The sequence below is a fragment of the Salvelinus fontinalis genome, unplaced genomic scaffold, assembly GCF_029448725.1.
Source record: "Salvelinus fontinalis isolate EN_2023a unplaced genomic scaffold, ASM2944872v1 scaffold_1721, whole genome shotgun sequence".
Taxonomy (NCBI): domain Eukaryota; kingdom Metazoa; phylum Chordata; class Actinopteri; order Salmoniformes; family Salmonidae; genus Salvelinus; species Salvelinus fontinalis.
The window spans coordinates 4,317-19,725 of NW_026601930.1; the positions used below are offsets into that span (position 1 = coordinate 4,317).

Consider the following 15,409-nt stretch of genomic DNA (forward strand, 5'->3'; position numbering starts at 1 on the left):
GCCTCTACTACTCCCAGCTACCCAGTCTGATCAGGGGTCGTATATATCATGCCTCTACTCCTCCCAGCTACCCGGTCTGATCAGGGGTCGTATATATCATGCCTCTACTCCTCCCAGCTACCCAGTCTGATCAGGGGTCGTATGTATCATGCCTCTACTCCTCACAGCTACCCAGTCTGATCAGGGGTCGTATGTTTCATGCCTCTACTCCTCCCAGCTACCCAGTCTGATCAGGGGTCGTATGTTTCATGCCTCTACTCCTCCCAGCTACCCAGTCTGATCAGGGGTCGTATGTTTCATGCCTCTACTCCTCCCAGCTACCCAGTCTGATCAGGGGTCGTATGTATCATGCCTCTACTCCTCCCAGCTACCCAGTCTGATCAGGGGTTGTATATATCATGCCTCTACTCCTCCCAGCTACCCAGTCTGATCAGGGGTCGTATATATCATGCCTCTACTCCTCCCAGCTACCCAGTCTGATCAGGGGTCGTATGTATCATGCCTCTACTCCTCCCAGCTACCCAGTCTGATCAGGGGTCGTATGTATCATGCCTCTACTCCTCACAGCTACCCAGTCTGATCAGGGGTCGTATGTATCATGCCTCTACTCCTCCCAGCTGCCCAGTCTGATCAGGGGTCGTATGTATCATGCCTCTACTCCTCCAAGCTACCCAGTCTGATAAGGGGTCGTATATATCATGCCTCTACTCCTCCCAGCTACCCGGTCTGATCAGGGGTCGTATGTATCATGCCTCTACTCCTCCCAGCTACCCAGTCTGATCAGGGGTCGTTTGTATCATGCCTCTACTCCTCCCAGCTACCCAGTCTGATCAGGGGTCGTATATATCATGCCTCTACTCCTCCCAGCTACCCAGTCTGATCAGGGGTCGTATATATCATGCCTCTACTCCTCCCAGCTACCCAGTCTGATCAGGGGTCGTATGTATCATGCCTCTACTCCTCACAGCTACCCAGTCTGATCAGGGGTCGTATGTTTCATGCCTCTACTCCTCCCAGCTACCCAGTCTGATCAGGGGTCGTATGTTTCATGCCTCTACTCCTCCCAGCTACCCAGTCTGATCAGGGGTCGTATGTGTCATGCCTCTACTCCTCACAGCTACCCAGTCTGATCAGGGGTCGTATGTATCATGCCTCTACTCCTCACAGCTACCCAGTCTGATCAGGGGTCGTATGTATCATGCCTCTACTCCTCCCAGCTACCCAGTCTGATCAGGGGTCGTATGTATCATGCCTCTACTCCTCCCAGCTACCCGGTCTGATCAGGGGTCGTATGTATCATGCCTCTACTCCTCCCAGCTACCCAGTCTGATCAGGGGTCGTATGTTTCATGCCTCTACTCCTCCCAGCTACCCAGTCTGATCAGGGGTCGTATATATCATGCCTCTACTCCTCCCAGCTACCCAGTCTGATCAGGGGTCGTATGTATCATGCCTCTACTCCTCCCAGCTACCCAGTCTGATCAGGGGTCGTATGTATCATGCCTCTACTCCTCCCAGCTACCCAGTCTGATCAGGGGTCGTATATATCATGCCTCTACTCCTCCCAGCTACCCGGTCTGATCAGGGGTCGTATATATCATGCCTCTACTCCTCCCAGCTACCCAGTCTGATCAGGGGTCGTATGTATCATGCCTCTACTCCTCACAGCTACCCAGTCTGATCAGGGGTCGTATGTTTCATGCCTCTACTCCTCCCAGCTACCCAGTCTGATCAGGGGTCGTATGTTTCATGCCTCTACTCCTCCCAGCTACCCAGTCTGATCAGGGGTCGTATGTGTCATGCCTCTACTCCTCCCAGCTACCCAGTCTGATCAGGGGTCGTATATATCATGCCTCTACCCCTCACAGCTACCCAGTCTGATCAGGGGTCGTATATATCAAGCCTCTACTCCTCACAGCTACCCAGTCTGATCAGGGGTCGTATATATCATGCCTCTACTCCTCCCAGCTACCCAGTCTGATCAGGGGTCGTATGTTTCATGCCTCTACTCCTCCCAGCTACCCAGTCTGATCAGGGGTCGTATGTTTCATGCCTCTACTCCTCCCAGCTACCCAGTCTGATCAGGGGTCGTATGTGTCATGCCTCTACTCCTCACAGCTACCCAGTCTGATCAGGGGTCGTATATATCATGCCTCTACTCCTCCCAGCTACCCAGTCTGATCAGGGGTCGTATGTATCATGCCTCTACTCCTCCCAGCTACCCAGTCTGATCAGGGGTCGTATATATCAAGCCTCTACTCCTCACAGCTACCCAGTCTGATCAGGGGTGGTATGTTTCATGCCTCTACTCCTCACAGCTACCCAGTCTGATCAGGGGTCGTATATATCATGCCTCTACTCCTCACAGCTACCCAGTCTGATCAGGGGTCGTATATATCATGCCTCTACCCCTCACAGCTGCTCAGTCTGATCAGGGGTGGTATGTTTCAAGCGTCTCAGAGTACTGATTTTGGAGGGGACTGATCCTAGCTTAGCACACTTACTGAGATGTTTGATATGACTGGCCAGCCCCAGATCTGCCAAGGGCACAAGGGACGCAGCCTATCTGGAATGAGAAGCAACCCAACCTGTGAGTCAATCAATCCGTTACGAAACCCCAGGAGGTTTCTCGGAGGGACCGCTCACTAGACAAACAGTGACTAATGTAGAATGTATCCCAAATGACACCCTATTCCCTATTATAGTGCACTACTTTAGACCAGAGTCCTATGGGTCACCCTATGGGCCCCAGGTATAAGTAGTGCACCATATAGGGAATAGGGTGCCATTTGGACCTAACGAAGGGTTTGTCATCAGGTATTGTCATATATAGGGGCCCTGAGGCCAGGGGGGACAGTATTCTAGACGGACCACCACACAGAGAGAAGAGAGATGAAGCTACTACATATCCTCTGCTTCTGCCTGGCTGTCCTCGCCTCCACTTGGGTACGATAACACATTTATTCATTATTTATTAAATCATTATTTTCATTGAATAGGTTTAATCATATTTTATTTAATAATAATAATAATAATTGATTGGATTTATATAGAATTTTTTCCAGATGACATGCTGTATGTAGTCCTTGTTAATATGTTAGCTGCCAAGTTGTGAACAAGTGTTTTAAAGACTGCTTTATTCTCTAGGATCAAGCGGACATCTTGTTTGATGTGTGGATCATTTTTATCCAAAATGAAATGCAATGTGACATTTTGAGCATAAAAGCAGGTTTCTCGGTAATGTAGACAAGGACTAGAAGGATGTTTTTCAGGTTTGAAAACATTAGAATTCAGTATCATTCTTCTAGTTGATGTAAATGAAATCTCTCTCTCCCCCCTTTTTCTCCCCCCTCTCTTTCTTACTGTTCCCCTCTCTCGCTGTCTCTCACCTCTCTGTCTACCCCCCCTCTCTCTCTCCCACCCCCCCTCTCTCTCTCTCTCTCTCTCTCTCTCTCCCTCCCAACCCCCCCCTCCTCTCTCTCCAAACCCCTCCCCCTCTCTCTCCCACCCACCTCTCTCTCTCTCTCTCTCCCTCCAAACACCCCCTCTCTCTCTCTCTCTCCCCCACCACCTCTCTCTCTCTCCCCCACCCCCTCTCTCTCTCTCTCTCTCCCCCACCCCCCTCTCTCTTTCTCTCTTCCTCCCCCCTCTCTCTCTCTTCCTCCCCCCTCTCTCTCTCCCCCCCATCTCTCTCTCTCCCCCACCCCCCCTCTCCCCCCCCCTCTCTCCCCCAACCCCTCTCTCTCTCCCCCAACCCCCCTCTCTCTCTCTCCCCCAACCCCTCTCTCCCTCCCACCCCCCCCTCTGTCTCTCTCCCCCAACCCCTCTCTCCCTCCCACCCCCCCTCTGTCTCTCTACCCCACCCCCTCTCTCTCTCCCCCCCACCTCTCTCTCTCTCTCCCCCACCCCCCCTCTCTCCCACACCCCCTCCCACCCCCCCTCTCTCTCTCCCACCCCCTCTCTATCTCTCCCACCGACCCCCCTCTCTTTCACTTTCTCTCTCGCTCTCTCCCCCACCCCCTCTTTCTCCCCCCCTCTTTCTCTCTCTTTGCCCCACACCCCCCCTCTCTCTCCCTCACCTCTCTCTCCCCCACCCCCTCTCCCCCTCCCTCTCTCTCCCCCACACCCCCCCTCTCTCTCTCTCTCTCTCGCCCCCACCTCTCTTTCGCTCTCTTTCTCTCTCCCCATCCCGTCTCTCTTTCTCTCTCCCCCACTTCCTCTCTCCTTTCCTGTTCCACTCTCTCTCTATCTAGGCTGAGACAGGAGGGGTTGGGAGACATAGGAATGGTAAATACATCATTTTCTATTTTCAACAAAGATGTTGTTAACTAAAAAGAAAGTTGAAAAACATCTAAGCCATTATTTGGATGTTACCACTTTTCGTTTTTGTAAAACTCAGTTACACAAAATCATTCTAGCTCTCTATTTTTGCATACACTCAATTAGTACTTGGTAGCATTGCCTTTAAATTGTTTAACCTGGGTCAAACATTTCGGGTAGCCTTCCACAAGCTTCCCACAATAAGTTGGGTGAATTTTGGCCAATTCCTCCTGACAGAGCTGATGTAACCGAGTCAGGTTAGTAGGCCTCCTTGCTCGTACATGCTTTTTCAGTTCTGCCCACAAATTTTCTATGGGATTGAGGTCAGGGTTTTGTGATGGCCACTACAATACCTTGACTTTATTGTCCTTAAGCCATTTTGCCACAACTTTGGAAGTATGCTTGGGGTCGTTGTCCATTTGGAAAACCCATTTGCGACCAAGCTTTAACTTCCTGACTGATATCTTGAGATGTTGCTTAAATATATCCACATCATTTTCTTACCTCATGATGCCATCTATTTTGTGAAGTGCACCTGTCCCTCCAGCAGCAAAGCACCCCCACAACATGATGCTGCCACCCCCATGCAACACAGTTGGGATGGTGTTCTTCGGCTTGCAAGCATCTCACTTTTTCCTCCAAACATAACGATGGTCATTATGGCCAAACAGTTCAATTTTTATTTCATCAGACCAGAGGACATGACATTTCTCCAAAAAGTACGATCTTTGTCCCCATGTGCAGTTACAAACCGTAGTCTGGCATTTTTTATGGCGGTTTTGGAGCAGTGGCTTCTGCCTTGCTCAGTGGCCTTCCAGGTCAAGTCGATATAGGACTCGTTTTACTGTGGATATAGATACTTTTGCACCTGTTTCCTCCAGCATCTTCACAAGGTCCTTTGCTGTTGTTCTGGGATTGATTTACACTTTTCGCACCAAAGTACGTTCATCTCTAGGAGACAGAACAGTGGTATGATGGCTTCGTGGTCTCATGGTGTTTTACTTGCATACTATTGTTTGTACAGATGAATGTGGTACCTTCAGGCATTTGGAAATTGCTCCCAATGATGAACCAGACTTGTCTTGGCTGATTTCTTTTGATTTTCCCATGATGTCAAGCAAAGAGGCACCAAGTTTGAAGGTAGGCCTTGAAATACATCTACAGGTACACCTCCAACTGACTCAAATGATGTCACTTAGCCTATCAGAATCTTCTAAAGCCATGACATCATTCTGGAATTGTCCAAGCTGTTTAAAGGCAAAGTCAACTTCGGACCCACTGGAATTGTGATACAGTGAATTGTAAGTGAAGTAATCTGTCTGTAAACAATTGTTGGAAAAATTAAGTGTCATGCACAAAGTAAATGTCCTAACAGGCTTGAGGCCAAAAACTATAGTTTGTTAACAAGAAATTTGTGGAGTGGTTGAAAATTGACTCCATCCAACTTCCGACTTCAACTGAGAGGCATTATCAACTGTGACACTGGAGAAATTAATGTTGTGCCTTGATCAAAGGCACATAGACGGATATATCAACTTGTCAGCTCACTGACTTGAACTACTGGCCCAACTCTCAAACAGCAGGCTACCTACCACTCCTCTAGTTCCAGAGATGTATATTGGTGTCTAGATGCTGGACTGAGGTATTCTGATATGAATGGTTTGATCATTCAACTGGATGTATGATTGGATTGTCTACCAACTATCAGGAAATAACACTGATAGAATTTCCAGTCAAGTAGCAGAACTTCAATATTCATCCAGGAAGTACCTAGGTTACATCTGAAATGGAACCCTATTCCGTACAAACTACTTCTGACCAGGGCCCATAGGGGACGCACCCTACGATTCCAGATGCAGCCCAGGCAATCTCTTCCAAGGGATTCACTGGGTGTCTCTCTGTTGTCAGTGAGTTATGGTCTACCTCTTCCACCTCTCTTTTTAAAGGACCTGTCACAGGTGTGACTAGTTGCCTCATTAACCCAACGAGAGATCCCGATGTTGGCCTTTATCCAGTGGTGTAAAGTACTAAAGTAAAAATACTTGTGTGAGGATCTGCTGTTGCATGTGGGGTGTGTGTAAATATTGTATATGTAACAGGTTTTTAGTTTTTCCAGAATGTATGTCCAGCTTTGCTATGTTATGTTATGTCCACATTACAGTGTATGTTACCTGTACCAGGTGGTATTAAACGACCCAAGACCCCCTGTGAGCGTGCAAGAGATGCTGTGAAATATGGCATAATTGGAGCCTTCATCCCCACGTGTGATGACGATGGAGAATACATTCCTGAGCAATGTTCAGGCTCTACAGGTTAACACACACACCATAAATGCTCCAATTGAGTTGAACGTGACAATTAAATCTCTTACTGTAAAATATGTAAATATTATATATTTAACAGGTTATTAACATGTCCAATTCTGGTAGGTTACTGTTGGTGTGTGAACAGTTCTGGACAGAAGATCCCGGGTACTGAGACTCTACCAGGCACTGCTAGAATCAACTGTGCCACACAGAGTAAGTGAGGCCCTGTGGTCTCATCCAACACCATCACCACTTTAAACTCCAACACATCACTACTCTTGCTTCCTACCTTGGATCTCTTTATCCCGCTACATAACATCAGATCTGACAGCCATATTGTTCTCATTCCAGCACAGCTGTTGCTTAAACAACTATTTCTTGTTTTCCTGCATTTCGTCCTACTTCTGACCAGGGCCCATTGGGGAACAGGGGCCCATAGGGGACGCAACCCAAGATTCCAGATGCAGCCAGAGCTTCCAGGATGTTTGTCCAGCAATGTATGTTATACTATGTAATGTCATTGTTACAAAGACTCTTATCTGTGTGTTTAGATGGTATGATACGAACCAAGACCCCCTGTGAGATTGCTAGAGATACTGCGATGAAAATAGTCAGGCTTGGAGTGTACGTCCCCACGTGTGACAACGATGGACAATACACCCCTGAGCAATGCTGGGCCTCTACAGGTTAACACTCACACACACTATAATGGCTCCAATTCTGTTGAACATGACAATTCAATGTGTTACAGTAACATTTATAATTGTGTAATTATTGTATATGTAACATGTCCATTTCTGGTAGGTTACTGTTGGTGTGTGAACAGTTCTGGACAGAAGGTCCCGGGTACTGAGACTCCACCAGGAACTGCTAGAATCAACTGTGCCACACAGAGTAAGTGAGGCCCTGTGGTCTCATCCAACACCATCACCACTTTAAACTCCAACACATCACTACTGTTGCTTCCTACCTTGGATCTCTTTATACTTTCTTTACAAGATGCTCCACTGATTTCAGAATTATGATCTCTCTTCTTCCTGTATCACGATCTCTCTTCTTCCTGTATTACGATCTCTCTTCTTCCTGTATTACGATCTCTCTTCTTTCTGTATCACGATCTCTCTTCTTTCTGTATCACGATCTCTCTTCTTTCTGTATCACAATCTCTCTTCTTCCTGTATCACGATCTCTCTTCTTCCTGGATCACGATCTCTCTTCTTCCTGTATCACGATCTCTTCTTCCTGTCTTTCTGTATCACGATCTCTCTTCTTCCTGTATCACGATCTCTCTTCTTCCTGTCTTTCTGTATCACGATCTCTCTTCTTTCTGTATCACGATCTCTCTTCTTCCTGTATCACGATCTCTCTTCTTCCTGTATCACGATCTGTCTTCTTCCTGTCTTTCTGTATCACGATCTCTCTTCTTCCTGTCTTTCTGTATCACGATCTCTCTTCTTCCTGTCTTTCTGTATCACGATCTCTCTTCTTCCTGTATCACGATCTCTTTTCTTCCTGTATCACGATCTCTTTTCTTCCTGTATCACAATCTCTTTTCTTCCTGTATCACAATCTCTTTTCTTCCTGTATCACAATCTCTTTTCTTCCTGTATCACGATCTCTCTTCTTCCTGTATCACGATCTCTCTTCTTCCTGTATCACGATCTCTCTTCTTCCTGTCTTCCTGTATCACGATCTCTCTTCTTCCTGTATCACGATCTCTCTTCTTCCTGTATCACGATCTCTCTTCTTCCTGTATCACGATCTCTCTTCTTCCTGTATCACGATCTCTCTTCTTCCTGTATCACGATCTCTCTTCTTCCTGTATCACGATCTCTCTTCTTCCTGTATCACGATCTCTCTTCTTCCTGTATCACGATCTCTCGTCTTCCTGTATCACGATCTCTCGTCTTCCTGTATCACGATCTCTCTTCTTCCTGTATCACGATCTCTCTTCTTCCTGTATCACGATCTCTCTTCTTCCTGTATCACGATCTCTCTTCTTCCTGTATCACGATCTCTCTTCTTCCTGTATCACGATCTCTCTTCTTCCTGTATCACGATCTCTCTTCTTCCTGTATCACGATCTCTCTTCTTCCTGTATCACGATCTCTCTTCTTCCTGTATCACGATCTCTCTTCTTCCTGTATCACGATCTCTCGTCTTTCTGTATCACGATCTCTTTTCTTCCTGTATCATGATCTCTCTTCTTCCTGTATCACGATCTCTCTTCTTCCTGTATCACGATCTCTCTTCTTCCTGTATCACGATCTCTTCTTCCTGTCTTTCTGTATCACGATCTCTCTTCTTCCTGTATCACGATCTCTCTTCTTCCTGTATCACGATCTCTCTTCTTCCTGTATCACGATCTCTCTTCTTCCTGTATCACGAGCTCTCTTCTTCCTGTCTTTCTGTATCACGATCTCTCTTCTTCCTGTCTTTCTGTATCACGATCTCTCTTCTTCCTGTATCACGATCTCTCTTCTTCCTGTCTTTCTGTATCACGATCTCTCTTCTTCCTGTATCACGATCTCTCTTCTTCCTGTCTTTCTGTATCACGATCTCTCTTCTTCCTGTCTTTCTGTATCACGATCTCTCTTCTTCCTGTCTTTCTGTATCACGATCTCTCTTCTTCCTGTCTTTCTGTATTACGATCTCTCTTCTTCCTGTCTTTCTGTATCACGATCTCTCTTCTTCCTGTCTTTCTGTATCACGATCTCTCTTCTTCCTGTCTTTCTGTATCACGATCTCTCTTCTTCCTGTCTTTCTGTATCACGATCTCTCTTCTTCCTGTATCACGATCTCTTTTCTTCCTGTATCACGATCTCTTTTCTTCCTGTATCACAATCTCTTTTCTTCCTGTATCACAATCTCTTTTCTTCCTGTATCACAATCTCTTTTCTTCCTGTATCACAATCTCTTTTCTTCCTGTATCACGATCTCTCTTCTTCCTGTATCACGATCTCTCTTCTTCCTGTATCACGATCTCTCTTCTTCCTGTCTTCCTGTATCACGATCTCTCTTCTTCCTGTATCACGATCTCTCTTCTTCCTGTATCACGATCTCTCTTCTTCCTGTATCACGATCTCTCTTCTTCCTGTATCACGATCTCTCTTCTTCCTGTATCACGATCTCTCTTCTTCCTGTATCACGATCTCTCTTCTTCCTGTATCACGATCTCTCGTCTTCCTGTATCACGATCTCTCGTCTTCCTGTATCACGATCTCTCGTCTTCCTGTATCACGATCTCTCTTCTTCCTGTATCACGATCTCTCTTCTTCCTGTATCACGATCTCTCTTCTTCCTGTATCACGATCTCTCTTCTTCCTGTATCACGATCTCTCTTCTTCCTGTATCACGATCTCTCTTCTTCCTGTATCACGATCTCTCTTCTTCCTGTATCACGATCTCTCTTCTTCCTGTATCACGATCTCTTCTTCCTGTATCACGATCTCTCTTCTTCCTGTATCACGATCTCTCTTCTTCCTGTATCACGATCTCTCGTCTTCCTGTATCACGATCTCTCTTCTTCCTGTATCACGATCTCTCGTCTTCCTGTATCACGATCTCTCGTCTTCCTGTATCACGATCTCTCGTCTTCCTGTATCACGATCTCTCTTCTTCCTGTATCACGATCTCTCTTCTTCCTGTATCACGATCTCTCTTCTTCCTGTATCACGATCTCTCTTCTTCCTGTATCACGATCTCTCTTCTTCCTGTATCACGATCTCTCTTCTTCCTGTATCACGATCTCTCTTCTTCCTGTATCACGATCTCTCTTCTTCCTGTATCACGATCTCTCTTCTTCCTGTATCACGATCTCTCTTCTTCCTGTATCACGATCTCTCTTCTTCCTGTATCACGATCTCTCGTCTTTCTGTATCACGATCTCTCTTCTTCCTGTATCACGATCTCTCTTCTTCCTGTATCACGATCTCTCTTCTTCCTGTATCACGATCTCTTCTTCCTGTCTTTCTGTATCACGATCTCTTCTTCCTGTATCACGATCTCTCTTCTTCCTGTATCACGATCTCTCTTCTTCCTGTATCACGATCTCTCTTCTTCCTGTATCACGATCTCTCTTCTTCCTGTATCACGAGCTCTCTTCTTCCTGTATCACGAGCTCTCTTCTTCCTGTCTTTCTGTATCACGATCTCTCTTCTTCCTGTCTTTCTGTATCACGATCTCTCTTCTTCCTGTATCACGATCTCTCTTCTTCCTGTCTTTCTGTATCACGATCTCTCTTCTTCCTGTATCACGATCTCTCTTCTTCCTGTCTTTCTGTATCACGATCTCTCTTCTTCCTGTCTTTCTGTATCACGATCTCTCTTCTTCCTGTCTTTCTGTATCACGATCTCTCTTCTTCCTGTCTTTCTGTATCACGATCTCTCTTCTTCCTGTCTTTCTGTATCACGATCTCTCTTCTTCCTGTCTTTCTGTATCACGATCTCTCTTCTTCCTGTATCACGATCTCTCTTCTTCCTGTATCACGATCTCTCTTCTTCCTGTATCACGATATCTCTTCTTCCTGTATCACGATCTCTCTTCTTCCTGTATCACGATCTCTCTTCTTCCTGTATCACGATCTGTCTTCTTCCTGTATCACGATTTGTCTTCTTCCTGTCTTTCTGTATCACAATCTCTCTTTTTCAGGAACAGACTCTCATTCACTAAAGTCTTTGCAGCTTGTTCTGCATGTTGTTAATGTTTTTCTGTAATTCTAGAGGTGCTACTGTGACTAACTACAACTACTAATCCTAATGCTACTAATGACTAACTACAACTACTAATCCTAATGCTACTAATGACTAACTACAACTACTAATCCTAATGCTACTAATGACTAACTACAACTACTAATATGAACTACTACTACAACTACAAGCGCTGAATACAACCTTAACAAACTACTAATACCAATACTACTAACTACTACTACTACTAATAACTACTAATATGAACTACTACTACTAATATGAACTACTACAAGTGCTGAATTCAACCTTACAGTGAAATACTTGCCAACAAAGCAGTTAAGAAAAAAAGTGTTAAAGTATTTACTCAAATAAACTGAATTAAACATTTTATACAAAAAAAAAAGTGTAATAAGAAATAGAAAAATAATAAATAATAAAGGAGCAACAATAAAACATCAGTAGCGATGCTATATACAGGGTGTTACGGTACAGAGTCAATGTGGAGGCTGTATACAGGGTGTTACGGTACAGAGTCAATGTGGAGGCTATATACAGGGTGTTACGGTACAGAGTCAATGTGGAGGCTATATACAGGGGGTACTGGTACAGAGTCAATGTGGAGGCTATATACAGGGTGTTCCGGTAAAGAGTCAATGTGGAGGCTATATACAGGGTGTTACGGTAAAGAGTCAATGTGGAGGCTATATACGAGGGTGTTACAGTACAGAGTCAATGTGGAGGCTATATACAGGGGGTACCGGTACAGAGTCAATGTGGAGACTATATACAGGGGGTACCGGTACAGAGTCAATGTGGAGGCTATATACAGGGTGTTACGGTAAAGAGTCAATGTGGAGGCTATATACAGGGTGTTACGGTAAAGAGTCAACGTGGAGGCTGTATACAGGGTGTTACGGTAAAGAGTCAACGTGGAGGCTATATACAGGGTGTTACGGTAAAGAGTCAATGTGGAGGCTATATACGAGGGTGTTACAGTACAGAGTCAATGTGGAGGCTATATACAGGGGGTACCGGTACAGAGTCAATGTGGAGACTATATACAGGGGGTACCGGTACAGAGTCAATGTGGAGGCTATATACAGGGTGTTACGGTAAAGAGTCAATGTGGAGGCTATATACAGGGTGTTACGGTAAAGAGTCAACGTGGAGGCTGTATACAGGGTGTTACGGTAAAGAGTCAACGTGGAGGCTATATACAGGGTGTTACGGTACAGAGTCAATGTGGAGGCTATATACAGGGTGTTACGGTACAGAGTCAATGTGGAGGCTATATACAGGGTGTTACGGTAAAGAGTCAATGTGGAGGCTATATACAGGGTGTTACGGTAAAGAGTCAATGTGGAGGCTATATACAGGGTGTTACGGTACAGAGTCAATGTGGAGGCTATATACAGGGTGTTACGGTACAGAGTCAATGTGGAGGCTATATACAGGGTGTTACGGTACAGAGTCAATGTGGAGGCTATATACAGGGTGTTACGGTACAGAGTCAATGTGGAGGCTATATACAGGGTGTTACGGTACAGAGTCAATGTGGAGGCTATATACAGGGTGTTACAGTACAGAGTCAATGTGGAGGCTATATACAGGGTGTTACAGTACAGAGTCAATGTGGAGGCTATATACAGGGGGTACCGGTACAGAGTCAATGTGGAGGCTATATACAGGGTGTTACGGTACAGAGTCAATGTGGAGGCTATATACAGGGTGTTATGGTACAGAGTCAATGTGGAGGCTATATACAGGGTGTTACGGTACAGAGTCAATGTGGAGGCTATATACAGGGTGCTACGGTACAGAGTCAATGTGGAGGCTATATACAGGGGGTTATGGTACAGAGTCAATGTGGAGGCTATATACAGGGTGTTACGGTAAAGAGTCAATGTGGAGGCTATATACAGGGTGTTACGGTACAGAGTCAATGTGGAGGCTATATACAGGGTGTTACGGTACAGAGTCAATGTGGAGGCTATATACAGGGTGTTACAGTACAGAGTCAATGTGGAGGCTATATACAGGGTGTTACAGTACAGAGTCAATGTGGAGGCTATATACAGCGGGTACCGGTACAGAGTCAATGTGGAGGCTATATACAGGGTGTTACGGTACAGAGTCAATGTGGAGGCTATATACAGGGTGCTATGGTACAGAGTCAATGTGGAGGCTATATACAGGGTGTTACGGTACAGAGTCAATGTGGAGGCTATATACAGGGTGTTACAGTACAGAGTCAATGTGGAGGCTATATACAGGGTGTTACGGTACAGAGTCAATGTGGAGGCTATATACAGGGGGTACCGGTAAAGAGTCAATGTGGAGGCTATATACAGGGGGTACCGGTACAGAGTCAATGTGGAGGCTATATACAGGGTGTACCGGTACAGAGTCAATGTGGAGGCTATATACAGGGGGTACCGGTACAGAGTCAATGTGGAGGCTATATACAGGGGGTACCGGTACAGAGTCAATGTGGAGGCTATATACAGGGGGTACCGGTACAGAGTCAATGTGGAGGCTATATACAGGGGGTACCGGTACAGAGTCAATGTGGAGGCTATATACAGGGGGTACCGGTACAGAGTCAATGTGGAGGCTATATACAGGGGGTACCGGTACAGAGTCAATGTGCGGGGGCACCAGTTAGTCCAGGTAATTGAGGTAATATGAACATGTAGGTAGAGTTATTAAAGTGACTATACATAGATAATAAACAGAGAGTAGCAGCAGCATAGAATGGGTGGGGGGACAATGCAAATAGTCTGGGTAGCCATTTGATTAGCTGTTCAGGATTCTAATGGCTTGGGGGTAGAAGCTGTTAAGAAGCCATTTGGATCTAGACTTGGCGCTCCGGTACTGCTTGCCGTGTGGTAGCAGAGAGAACAGCGTGACTAGGGTGGCTGGAGTCTTTGGCAATTTTTTGGGCCTTCCTCTGACACCGCCTGGTATAGAGGTCCTCGATGGCAGGAAGCTTGGCCCAGGTGATGTACTGGGCGTTAGCACTACCCTCTGTAGTGCCTTGCGTTTGGAGGCCGAGCAGTTGCCATACCAGGCGGTGATGCAACCGTTTCAGGATGCTCTCGATGGTGCAGCTGTAGAACTTTTTGAGGATCTGAGGACCCATGCCAAATCTTTTCAGTCTCCTGAGGGGGAATAGGTTTTGTCGTGCCTTCTTCAAGACTGTCTTGTGCTTGGACCATGATAGTTTGTTGGTGATGTGGACACCAAGGAACTGGAATCTCTCAACCTGCTCCACTACAGCCCTGTCGATGAGAATAGGGGCGTCATGTCCTTTGTCTTGATCATGTTGAGGGAGAAGTTGTTAAACTAACTACTACTGCTAACTTCTCATACTTAATACTGCTACTAATACTGCAAACTACTACTGCTAACTACTACTAATACTAACTCCCACTACTAGTACTTCTACTAGTATCTATCCCACTACAACACACTTTTATTCATTCACTAAATGTTATTTCTTTGCAGCTGGTTCTGGATGTTGTTAATGTTTATGTTGTTGTGTCTGTAATTGTAGATGTGGACAGAGATAAAAGGAGTTGGAGCGAAGACATTGGAATGACTTTGACAGTTGTCTTTACTATACTACAGGACCTGATTCACATTCTATACAAATAAATGAAGAAATCCAGAGATGAAACTGTTTATTTACTTACTTTCTTGTTGGTGTGATATGTTGAACAATGTATCTGAACAAGTTCATTTCTGGGAAGTGGAGGAAGGAGTAGGACTGTTATGGTGACTGTATTACCACCACACCGGCAGTTACAGGACATGAAGGCAGTTAAATTCCACGTGACAATTTAGTAATTAGGCTTCTCCAAGCTCTGATGCTGGTGATGGTCATTAGTAGTCTACCACACTTGCTAACTGCCTGCTACCCAGCACTCTATTGTCCCTCTAATCACTCTGACATCAATGCAAATCTAAATCACTTCATGAGCTCATGTTGCGCATCATTTCTAAAACCTACGCAATTGCTTGAGAACAGCCTGATGGCTTCTATTAAAAAGAGGAGGCTCGCATTGGCTTTCTATAGGCTAGATCTACT

At 45.6% G+C, this 15,409-nt stretch overlaps 1 protein-coding gene across 2 annotated transcripts; it reads left to right on the forward strand.

Annotated features, from left to right (window-relative positions):
* Positions 1-822: 822 nt before the first annotated feature.
* LOC129849840 (equistatin-like) lies at positions 823-14,998 on the forward strand. Of its 2 annotated transcripts, XM_055916580.1 has the most exons (8): positions 823-2,589; positions 2,817-2,945; positions 4,253-4,286; positions 6,500-6,631; positions 6,749-6,838; positions 7,177-7,311; positions 7,430-7,519; positions 14,876-14,998. In XM_055916580.1, exons 2-8 carry the CDS (start codon positions 2,892-2,894, stop codon positions 14,974-14,976), a joined length of 636 nt encoding a protein of 211 aa, XP_055772555.1. In that variant the 5' UTR covers positions 823-2,589; positions 2,817-2,891; the 3' UTR covers positions 14,977-14,998. The 2 variants fall into 2 exon arrangements, with proteins under 2 accessions (XP_055772555.1, XP_055772554.1); XM_055916579.1 differs by lacking the exon at positions 823-2,589 and having other exon boundaries at positions 2,626-2,945.
* The last annotated feature ends 411 nt before the right edge of the window (positions 14,999-15,409 follow it).